At 39.4% G+C, this 12,159-nt stretch overlaps 1 protein-coding gene across 1 annotated transcript in view; it reads left to right on the top strand.

The window, feature by feature from the left end:
* Positions 1–12,159, top strand: part of CUL3 (cullin 3) — a 483,186-nt gene that overhangs the window by 324,622 nt on the left and 146,405 nt on the right. Inside the window, exon 4 of the mRNA XM_053709974.1 lies at positions 8,824–8,938. Coding sequence (XP_053565949.1) covers positions 8,824–8,938 — 115 coding nt within the window. The remainder of the gene's footprint in view (positions 1–8,823; positions 8,939–12,159) is intronic.

Below are 12,159 nucleotides of genomic sequence, written 5' to 3'. Positions count from 1 at the left end.
CATTCCTGAAACTGTCATTTAAGGAATTTGATAATTTTGCTTTATATGTTGTTTTTTCTATTACATATTGCAATATGTCACTACCTGACCCTGGATCAGAATCTACTTCTGGAAAGACGCTGCCTGATGTTGGTTCTACCAAAGCTAAGTGCATTTGTTGTAAACTTTTGGTAACTGTTCCTCCGGCTGTAGTTTGTGTTAGTTGTCATGATAAACTATCTAACGCAGGTAATATTTCCATTAGTAATAATCCATTTCCTGTTGTTGTTCCTTCAACATCTAATGTTCAGGATATTCCTGTTAATGTAAGAGAATTTGTTTCTAATTCTTTTCAGAAGGCTCTGTCTGTTATTCCTCCTTCTAGTAAACGTAAAACCTCTCATATTTCAGATGAATTTTTAAATGACCGCCATCATTCTGACTTATCTATTTCTGATGAGGATCTATCTGGTTCACTGATAAATCTTCATCTTCATATTTGTTTAAGATGGAGTTTATTCGTTCTTTACTTAAAGAAGTGTTGATTGCATTAGATATGGAGGAGTCTAGTCCTCTTGATATTAAAACTAATAAGCGTTTAAATTCAGTTTTTAAACCTCATGTAGTTATTCCAGAAGTTTTTCCAGTTCCTGATGCTATTTCAGAAGTTATTTCTAGGGAATGGAATAGTCTGGGTACTTCATTTACTCCTTCTCCAAGGTTTAAAAAATTGTACCCTTTGCCATCTGATAGATTGGAGTTTTGGGAAAAAAATCCCCAAAGTTGATGGGGCTATCTCTACTCTTGCTAAACGTACTACTATTCCTACGGCAGATAGTACTTCTTTTAAGGATCCTTTAGATAGGAAGCTTGAATCCTTTCTAAGGAAGGCTTATTTATGTTCAGGTAATCTTCTTTGACCTGCTATTTTATTGGCTGATGTTGCTGCAGCTTCCACCTTCTGGTTGGAGGCTTTAGCGCAACAAGTGTCAGACCATAATGCTTATAGCATTGTTAAACTTCTTCAACATGCTAATAACTTTGTTTGTGATGCCATTTTTGATATCATTAGGTTTGATGTCAGGTATATGTCTTTAGCTATTTTAGCTAGAAGAGCTTTATGGCTTAAGTCTTGGAATGCATATATGACTTCTAAGTCAACGTTGCTTTCTCTTTCTTTCCAAGGTAATAAATTATTTGGTTCTCAGTTGGATTCAATAATTTCAACTGTTACTGGGGGGAAGGGAGCCTTTTTGCCTCAGGACAAAAAATCTAAAGGTAAATATAGGGCTGCTAATCGTTTTCGTTCCTTTCGTCAGAATAAAGAACAGAAGCCTGACCCTTCCCCTAAAGGAACATTTTCCGTTTGGAAACTTTCTCCAGTCTGGAATAAGTCAAAACCAGCTCCCAAATCCGCATGAAGGTGCGGCCCTCATTCCAGAGCAGCTGGTAGGGGGCAGGTTACGATTTTTCAAAGATGTTTGGATCAATTCGATTCAAAGTCTTTGGATTCAGAACATTGTTTCACAAGGATACAGAATAGGTTTCAAGGTAAGACCGCCTGTGAGAAGATTTTTTCTCTCACGCATTCCAGTAAACCCAGTAAAGGCTCAGGCGTTTCTGAAATGTGTTTCAGACCTAGAGTCAGCTGGGGTAATTGTGCCAGTTCCAGTTCTGGAACGGGGTCTGGGGTTTTACTCAAATCTGTTTATTGTACCAAAGAAGGAGAATTCCTTCAGACCAGTTCTGGATCTAAAAATATTGAATCGTTATGTAAGGATACCAACATTCAAAATGGTGACTATAAGGACTATTCTGCCTTTTGTTCAGCAAGGGCATTATATGTCTTCAATAGACTTACAGGATGCATATCTAAATATTCTAATTCATCCAGATCACTTTCAGTTCCTGAGATTCTCTTTTCTAGACAAGCATTACCAGTTTGTTGCTCTTCTGTTTGGCCTAGCAACAGCTCCAAGGATCTTTTCAAAGGTTCTCGGTGCCCTTCTCTCTGTAATCAGAGAACAGGGTATTTCAGTATTTCCTTATTTGGACTTGCTCAGTCTTTACATTCTGCAAAATCTCATACGAATCAACTAGTGTTGTTTCTTCAAAGACATGGTTGGAGGATCAATTTACCAAAGAGTTCCTTGATTCCTCAGACAAGGGTAACCTTTTTAGGTTTCCAAATAGATTCAGTGTCCATGATTTTGTCTCTAACAGAAAAGAGACGTCTGAAATTGGTTTCAGCTCAATCATTCCCTTCGGTTGCTTTGTGCATGGAAATTCTAGGTCTCATGATGTTTTCACATGAGACCTCTCCAGCTTTGTATGCTGAACCAATGGTGCAGGGATTATACAAAGATATCACAATTAATATCCTTAAATCCCAATGTTCGATCTTCTCTGACTTGGTGGTTGAATCACCATCGTTTAATTCAAGGGGCCTCTTTTGTTCGTCCAACCTGGACTGTGATCTCAACAGATGCGAGTCTTTCAGGTTGGGGAGCTGTATGGGGATCTCTGACAGCGCAGGGGGTTTGGGAATCTCAGGAGGCAAAATTACCAATCAACATTTTGGAACTCTCTGCGATTTTCAGAGCTCTTCAGTTCTGGCCTCTTCTGAAGAGAGAATCGTTTATTTGTTTTCAGGCAGACAATGTCACAATCGTGGCGTATGTCAATCATCAAGGTGGGACTCACAGTCCACAGGCTATGAAAGAAGTATCTCGGATACTTGTATGGGCGGAATCCAGCTCCTGTCTAATTTCTGCGGTTCACATCCCAGGCATAGACAATTGGGAAGCGGATTATCTCAGTCTCTTCACCCAGAGGTATTTCTTCAGATTGTTCAAATCTGAGGACTTCCAGAAATAGATCTGATGGCTTCTCATCTAAACAAGAAACTTCCCAGGTATCTGTCCAGATCCAGGGATCCTCAGGCGGAAGTGGTGGACGCGTTGTCACTTCCTTGGAATTATCAACCTGCTTATATCTTTCCGCCTCTAGTTCTTCTTCCAATAGTGATTTTCAAATTCCTAATGAAGCGTTTGTTTGTACTGCTGGTGGCTCTAGCATGGCCACACAGGTTTTGGTATGCGGATCTCGTTCGGATGTCCAGTTGCCAACCTTGGACACTTCCGTTAAGGCCAGACCTTCTATCTCATGGCCCATTTTTCCATCAGGATCTCAAATCATTAAATTTGAAGGTATGGAGATTGAACGCTTAATACTTAGTCATAGAGGTTTCTCTGATTCAGTGATTAATACTATGTTACAGGCTCGTAAATCTGTGTCTAGAAAGATTTATTACCGAATTTGGAAGTCTTACATTTCTTGGTGTTCTTCTCATAAATTCTCTTGGCATGCTTTTAGAATTCCTAGAATTTTACAGTTTCTTCAGGATGGTTTGGAAAAGGGTTTGTCTGCAAGTTCCTTGAAAGGACAAATCTCTGCTCTTTCTGTTCTTTTTCACAGAAAGATTGCTAATCATCCTGATATTCATTTTTTTGTACAGGCTTTGAGTCGTATTAAGCCTGTCATTAAGTTAATCTCTCCTCCTTGGAGTCTTAATTTGGTTCTGAGGGCTTTACAGGCTCCTCCGTTTGAACCTATGCATTCTCCGGATATTCAATTACTTTTTTGGAAAGTTTTGTTCCTTTTGGCCATCTCTTCTGCTAGAATAGTTTCTGAGTTATCTGCTCTTTCTTGTGAATCTCCTTTTCTGAATTTTCATCAGGATAAGGCGGTGTTGTGGACTTCATTTAAATTTTTACCTAAGGTTGTGAACATTAGTAGAGAAATTGTTGTCCCTTCTTTGTGTCCTAATCCTAAGAATTCTCTGGAGAGATCTTTACATTCTTTGGATGTAGTAAGAGCTTTGAAATATTATGTTGAAGCTACTAAAGATTTCAGAAAGACTTCTAGTCTATTTGTTAACTTTTCTGGTTCTAGGAAAGGTCAGAAGGCTTCTGCCATTTCTTTGGCGTCTTGGTTAAAGTCTTTGATTCATCATGCTTATGTGGAGTCGGGTAAATCCCCGCCTCAAAGGATTACGGCTCATTCTACTAGGTCAGTTTCTACTTCCTGGGCTTTTAGGAATGAAGCTTCTGTTGATCAGATTTGCAAAGCAGCAACTTGGTCTTCTTTGCATACTTTTACTAAATTCTACCATTTTTATGTTTTTTCTTCTTCTGAAGCAGTTTTTGGTAGAAACGTACTTCAGGCAGCTGTTTCAGTTTGATTCTTCTGCTTATAATTTCAGTTTTCATTATGAGATTAAAACTTTTTGATTTGGGTTGTGGATTATTTTTTTCAGCGGAATTGGCTGACTTTATTTTATCCCTCCCTCTCTAGTGACTCTTGCGTGGAAAGTCCACATCTTGGGTATCTGCTATCCCATACGTCACTAGCTTGGACTCTTGCCAATTACATGAAAAAAAACATAATTTATGTAAGAACTTACCTGATAAATTCATTTCTTTCATATTGGCAAGAGTCCATGAGGCCCACCCTTTTTGTGGTGGTTATGATTTTTTTGTATAAAGCTCAATTATTCAAATTCCTTGTTTGATGCTTTCGCTCCTTTCTTATCACCCCACTTCTTGGCTATTCGTTAAACTGAATTGTGGGTGTGGTGAGGGGTGTATTTATAGGCATTTTGGGGTTTGGGAAACTTTGCCCCTCCTGGTAGGAATGTATATCCCATACGTCACTAGCTCATGGACTCTTGCCAATATGAAAGAAATTAATTTATCAGGTTAGTTCTTACATAAATTATGTTTTTCCCTCTCCGGGGGTCATATGACTTGTTAGTGTTACAAGGTCTCAGATGTGAATGGGGAGCAGGTGTGTTAAATTTGGTGTTATCGCTCTCACACTCTCTTACTCGTCACTGGAATTTCAAAATGGCACCTCATAGCAAAGAACTCTCTCTCAGGATCTGAAAAAAAGAATTGTTGCTCTACATAAAGATGGCCTAGGCTATAAGAAGATTGCCAAGACCCTGAAACTGAGCTGCAGCACGGTGGGAAAGACCATACAGTGTTTTCACTGGACAGGTTCCACTCAGTACAGGCCTCGCCATGGTCAACCAAAGAAGTGCACGTGCTTGGGATCATATCTAGAGGTTGTCTTTGAAAAAGATGTATGAGTGCTGCCAGCATTGCTGCAGAGGTTGAAGGGGTGGGGGGTCAGCCTGTCAGTGCTCAGACCATACGCTGCACACTGCATCAAATTGGTCTGCATGGCTGTTGTCCCAGAAAGAGGCTTCTTCTAAAGATGATGCACAAGAAAGAACGCAAACTGTTTGCTGAGGACAAGCAGACTAAGGACATGGATTACTGGAACCATGTCCTGTGGTCCGATGCGACCAAGATAAACTTATTTGGTTCAGATGGTGTCAATCGTGTGTGATGGCAACCAGGTGAGGAGTACAAAGACAAGTGTGTCTTGTCTACAGTCAAGCATGGTGGTGGGAGTGTCATGGTCTGGCCCTGCATGAGTGCTGCCGGCACTGGGGAGCTACAGTTCATTTAGGGAACCATAAATGCCAACATGTACTGTGACATACTGATGCAGAGCATGATCCCCTCCCTTCGGAGACTGGGCCACAAGGCAGTATTCCAACATAACGACCCCAAACACACCTCCAAGACGACTACTGCCTTACTAAAGAAGCTGAGGGTAAAGGTGATCGCCTGGCCAAGCATGTCTCCAGACTTAAACCCTATTGAGCATCTGTGGGGCATCCTCAAACGGAATGTGGGGGAGCGCAAGGTCTCTAACATCCACCAGCTCCGTGATGTTGTTATGGAGTAGTGGAAGAGGACTCCAGTGGCAACCAGTGAAGCTCTGGGGAACTCCCCCAAGAGGGTTAAGACATTGCTGGAAAATAAGGGTGACCACACAAAATATTGACACTTTGGGCCCAATTTGGACATTTCCACTTAGGGGTGTACTCACTTTTGTTGCCAACTGTTTAGACATTAAAGGGATACTAACCCCAATCTTTCATGATTCAGATAGAAAGTTGCTTAAAATTGCATGCTCTAATTTACTCCTGGTATCAATTTTTCTTTATTATCTTGCCATCTTGATTTGAAAAAGCAGTAATGAAAGGTTAGAAGCCGGCCCATTTTTAGTTCAGCACCTTGGTAGCGCTTGCTGATTGGTTTGCTACATTTAGCCACAAATCAGCAAGTGCTACCCAGGTCCTGAACAAAAAATGGTCCGGCTCTAAAGCTTACAGTACTGCATTTTTCAAATAAAGATAGCATGAGAACAAAGAAAAATTGGTAATAGGAGTGAATTAGAAAGGTGCTAAAAATCTCATGCTCTATCTGAATCATGAAAGAAAAAAAATTGGGTTTAGTGTCCCTTTAACCCCTTAGTGACCAGAGCACTTTTCCATTTTCTGTCCGTTTGGGACCAAGGCTATTTTTACATTTTTGCGGTGTTTGTGTTTAGCTGTAATTTTCTTCTTACTCATTTACTGTACCCACACATATTATATACCGTTTTTCTCGCCATTAAATGGACTTTCTAAAGATACCATTATTTTCATCATATCTTATAATTTACTATAAAAAAAATTATAAAATATGAGGAAAAAATGGAAAAAAACACACTTTTTCTAACTTTGACCCCCAAAATCTGTTACATATCTAAAACCACCAAAAAACACCCATGCTAAATAGTTTCTAAATTTTGTCCTGAGTTTAGAAATACCCAATGTTTACATGTTCTTTGCTTTTTTTGCAAGTTATAGGGCCATAAATACAAGTAGCACTTTGCTATTTCCAAACCATTTTTTTCCAAAATTAGCACTAGTTACATTAGAACACTGATATCTTTCAGGAATCCCTGAATATCCCTTGACAAGTATATATTTTTTTTTAGTAGACATCCCAAAGTATTGATCTAGGCCAATTTTGGTATATTTCATACCACCATTTCACCGCCAAATGCGATCAAATACAAAAAATTGTTCACTTTTTCACAAATTTTTTCACAAACTTTAGGTTTCTCACTGAAATCATTTACAAACAGCTTGTGCAATTATGGCATAAATGGTTGTAAATTCCTCTCTGGGATCCCCTTTGTTCAGAAATAGCACACATATATGGCTTTGGCGTTGCTTTTTGGTAATTAGAAGGCCGCTAAATGCCACTGCGCACCACAAGTGTATCATGCCCAGCAGTTAAGGGGTTAATTAGGGAGCTTTTAGGGAGCTTGTAGGGTTAATTTTAGCTTTAGTGTAGTGTAGTAGACAACCCCAAGTATTGATCTAGGCACATTTTGGTATATTTCATGCCACCATTTCACTGCCAAATGCGATCAAATTAAAAAAAACGTAAAATCTTTCACAATTTTAGGTTTCTCACTGAAATCATTTACAAACAGCTTGTGCAATTATGGCACAAATGGTTGTAAATGCTTGTCTGGGATCCCCTTTGTTCAGAAATAGCAGACATATATGACTTTGGCGTTGCTTTCTGGTAATTAGAAGGCCACTAAATCCTGTTGCGCCTCACACGTGTATTATGGCTAGCAGTGAAAGGGTTAATTAGGGAGTTTGTAGTGAGCTTGCAGGGTTAATTTTAGCTTTAGTGTAGAGATCAGCCTCCCATCTGACACATCCCACCCCCTGATCCCTCCCAAACAGCTCCCTTCCCTCCCCCACCCCACAATTGTCCCCGCCATCTTAAGTACTGGCAGAAAGTCTGCCAGTACTAAAATAAAAGGGTTTTTAAAAAAAAATGAAATTTTTTTTTAGCATATTTACATATGCTGCTGTGTAGGATCCCCCCCTTAGCCCCCAACCTCCCTGATCCCCCCCAAAACCGCTCTCTAACCCTCCCCTCTGCCTTATTGGGGGCCATCTTGGGTACTGGCAGCTGTCTGCCAGTACCCATTTTACAATAAAAAGTGCTTTTTTTGGGTTTTTTTTGTTTTTTTCTGTAGTGTAGCTTCCCCCAACCCCCCACCCCCCACAAACAAACCCCCACCACCTTGCTGATTGTTTGGATTTTATTTTTTATTATATTTTTTATTTCCCCATTTTCTGCAGTGTAGCGGTTCCCACCCGCTCCCTCCCCGTGCACGCGCCCGCCCCCACCCTCCCGTGCACGCGCGCGCGCCCGTGCGCGCCCCCAGCCACCCCCGCCCACGATCCCGCCCCCCTTCAGATCCACATGGCCATCGATGGCCGCCTCCCGGTCCGGCTCCCACCCACCAACGCAGGTAGCCACCGATCTCCGGTGCAGAGAGGGCCACAGAGTGGCTCTCTCTGCACCGGATGACTTAAAAAGGTTATTGCAGGATGCCTCCATATCGAGGCATCACTGCAATAACCGGAAAGCAGCTGGAAGCGAGCAGGATCGCTTCCAGCTGCTTTCCACACTGAGGACGTGCAGGGTACGTTCTCAGGCATTAACTGCCTTTTTTCTGAGGACGTACCCTGCACGTCCTCAGTCGTTAAGGGGTTAATGACTGTGTGCTGTTATTTTGAGGGGACAGCAAATTTACACTGTTATACACGCTGTACACTCACTACTTTACATTGTAGCAAAGTGTCATTTTTTCAGTGTTGTCACATGAAAAGATATAATAAAATATTTACAAAAATGTGAGGGGTGTACTCACTTTTGTTAGATACTGTATGAAGCTTTCAACTAAGAATACCAAGAGAACAAAGCAAAATTGGTGATAAACATAAATTGGAAATTTGTTTAAAATTGCATGCCCTATATGAATCATAAAAGTTTATTTTGGACTTGACTGTTTCGTTAATGATAGGAGTGTTTTGAATTACATTTTCTTGATTATATTTGTTTTTTGTAGAGGTGCCATTAGAAATGCATGCCAGATGCTTATGATCCTTGGCCTTGAAGGAAGATCAGTTTACGAGGAAGATTTTGAGGCTCCATTTTTGGAAATGTCTGCTGAATTTTTTCAGGTATGAAGAATCTTAAAATCAAAGATTAATCACTGATAGGAGGATACTTGGCAACAAACAAATTATACTTATTTGTAGTATTTTAAATGAGTAACATAACTGAAAAACAACCCCTGAACCTGCATCTCATGTGCCTAATATCTTTAGCCCACATTGATATTGAATGTATTTGCTAATAGTGCATTTAGGGTCAGCATTCTATTGTAACAGTTTGAACTTGAGTTGTTGATAATCATATTTATTTCAATATATCAATATTTTTAAAAAATCTGTTATAATGAAAAATAAAATACAACTCTGTTTTATTTTTTCCTTTAATGCATCTTATCTGGCATTGATTGTTCAATGTCCCTTTAAGGACAAAATGTTTACATTTTGAATATTTTTTTTAAATGTTTTTTAAAACGAACATTGTTCTCAGATTATAAAACAAACTATATTGATTTTCTATTTAAAATGACACTGCAATGAAAAATATGAATTTATTGGAAGCATAAATACCTTTGTTATCAAATACTATAAAAATGCATAGATAGCAAGTTAAATAATATCACAAATCTAAACAGACCTATGACCACATCTGTTTAAAAACAGCTGCACTTATGTTTTTCCATCTTAATATGAGCAGAGTACACGGCTTCATTCATTACTTGTGGGAATACAGAACCTGGCCACCAGGATAAGGCAAAGACACCCCAGCCAAAGGCTTAAATACCTCCCCCACTCCCCTCATCCGCCAGTCATTCTTTTCATTTTGTCACAGGAGGATGGCAGAGAAGTGTCTGAAGATTCGAAGTAGTCTCTTATGGAGGGTAGTACTCTTCGGAATGGGACTGGAGTTTTAAGTAGTCTTGACAGCCTCTCGTGAGAGCATTGACGAATGTTAGGGTCTGGAGATGCAGGGAGAGTTTTTCTGCGAAACCATCCAGACTCGTATTAACAGCTCCTTAAGCAATCGGTGTTGACGAGTTTCACTGCCTGCTTTCTACCACTCAAGTCCATGTTTCCATTTTTTTTTTTCTTCTCTCTTCCTCTCGCTCCCAATACCTAATAACTTTTTTGTATATGATGCTAAATAAGCCTGTTAATAATGTAATTTCATGTTGTCTAAGGAATTTTTTAATTAAAAATGCATAACATACTTAACCTCGCCTCCTGGAATGTTAGAGGGATAACTTCGCCTCATAAACGGAAAAAGATTTTAAACCAATTAAAAAGACACAGAGTAGACATAGCGTTTCTCCAAGAAACCCACCTGAACGAAACTTAACTAAATAAACTTAAATCTGACTGGGTGGGAGAAGTAGTGGGTACACCATGTCTGAGTAGGAAAAAAGGTGTTGCTTTTCTGTTTCATAAAAAACTTCAATTTAAAATTATTAATATAGAGGCAGATCTAGAGGAGAGAGATCTTATTATACAAATGGAAATAGCTGGAACCAAATTTGTGCTATGTAACGTCTATGGGCCTAATAAAGTCGATAAGGGATTTTTGGTCAACCTGCAAAGTAAATTACCCCACTTCTCTGAGAATTTAATCGTTGCAGGTGATTTTAACCTGGTTAAATATCCCACTCTGGATAGACTAAAACCATCATTAAACAAAAATAGCAAACAAGAAGTTAAAATGATTAAGAATTTCTCTAACTTATTGCACCTTAAAGATATCTGGTGGATTTATAATCCAGATCTTAGGAAATTTTCATGCGAATCGCATGCCCATATTACATTGTCTAGAATAGACTACTTTCTAATAAGTGACAAAATGCTACGCTTAGAGATGGAACCTGAAATCCAGGAAATAGTCATTTCAGATCACGTCATTATCACATTAAATATTAAATTAACGCGCATGAAGCAAATTTCAAAAGGTTTTTTTCCCCCAGATATCTTACTACAAACACTCAATTTCAGGCATGGCTTAAAATTAAGTGGATAGAATTCATCCAGATTAATGATACATTTGGAATTAAACCAGAAACGCTATGGGAGACATTTAAGGCAGTGATAAGGGGCGAAATAAAAGCATATTTAGTAATCCAAAAGCGGAAACAGATGGCTAGAGACATAGAACTTGCTTCGCAATTGCGTAACGCATTTAGTTCTTATATTAGTGATCCGTCTAGGACATTTTGGAGAGCATACCAAAAAGTTAAAAAGGAAAGAGAATTATTTTTGACACAAAGGGCAGCGCAAGATGACCTTAGGAAGAGGTTTTTCTTCTTTAGGTATAGGGGTAAAGCGGGGAAAGCATTAGCTAATTTAACCAAAGCCAAAAAAAAGAGGGACTCAATCGGAGCAATTAAGACTACAGAAGGCCGTATCACAAATATAGTAGACATTCAAAAATATATTTCTTCTGTTATGTGTGATCAGTCCACGGGTCATCATTACTTCTGGGATATAACTCCTCCCCAACAGGAAATGCAAGAGGATTCACCCAGCAGAGCTGCATATAGCTCCTCCCCTCTACGTCAGTCCCAGTCATTCTCTTGCACCCAACGACTAGATAGGATGTGTGAGAGGACTATGGTGATTATACTTAGTTTTTATGACTTCAATCAAAAGTTTGTTATTTTACAATAGCACCGGAGCGTGTTATTACTTCTCTGGCAGAGTTTGAGGAAGAATCTGCCAGAGTTTTTTACTATGATTTTAACCGGAGTTGTTAAGATCATATTGCTGTTCTCGGCCATCTGAGGGAGGTAAAGGCTTCAGATCAGGGGACAGCGGGCAGATGAATCTGCATTGAGGTATGTAGCAGTTTTTATTTTCTGAATGGAATTGATGAGAAAATCCTGCCATACCGTTAAAATGACATGTATGTATACACTTCAGTATTCTGGGGATGGTATTTCACCGGAACTACTCTGTTAAAGGTCACTAATCCTTTTAATAACTATTTATCATGTTAAACGTTTTTGCTGGAATGTAGAATCGTTTACATTGCTGAGGTACTGTGTGAATAAATATTAATGGGCATTATTTTCCACTTGGCAGCCTTTTTTGCTTTTATTTGTGACAGTTTCGTTTCTCTTCACTGCTGTGTGGGAGAGGGAGGGGCCGTTTTTGGCGCTCTTTGCTACGCATCAAAAAATTCCAGTCAGTTACTTTTATATTTCCTGCATGATCCGGTTCATCTCTGACAGATCTCAGGGGTCTTCAAACTTCTTTGAAGGGAGGTAAATTCTCTCAGCAGAGCTGTGAGAATTCTTATAGTG

The sequence above is a fragment of the Bombina bombina genome, chromosome 4 (genome assembly GCF_027579735.1).
Source record: "Bombina bombina isolate aBomBom1 chromosome 4, aBomBom1.pri, whole genome shotgun sequence".
Lineage (NCBI taxonomy): Eukaryota > Metazoa > Chordata > Amphibia > Anura > Bombinatoridae > Bombina > Bombina bombina.
The sequence above is the reverse complement of the archived record's forward strand: the minus strand, read 5'-3'. Positions and strand labels throughout refer to the sequence as shown.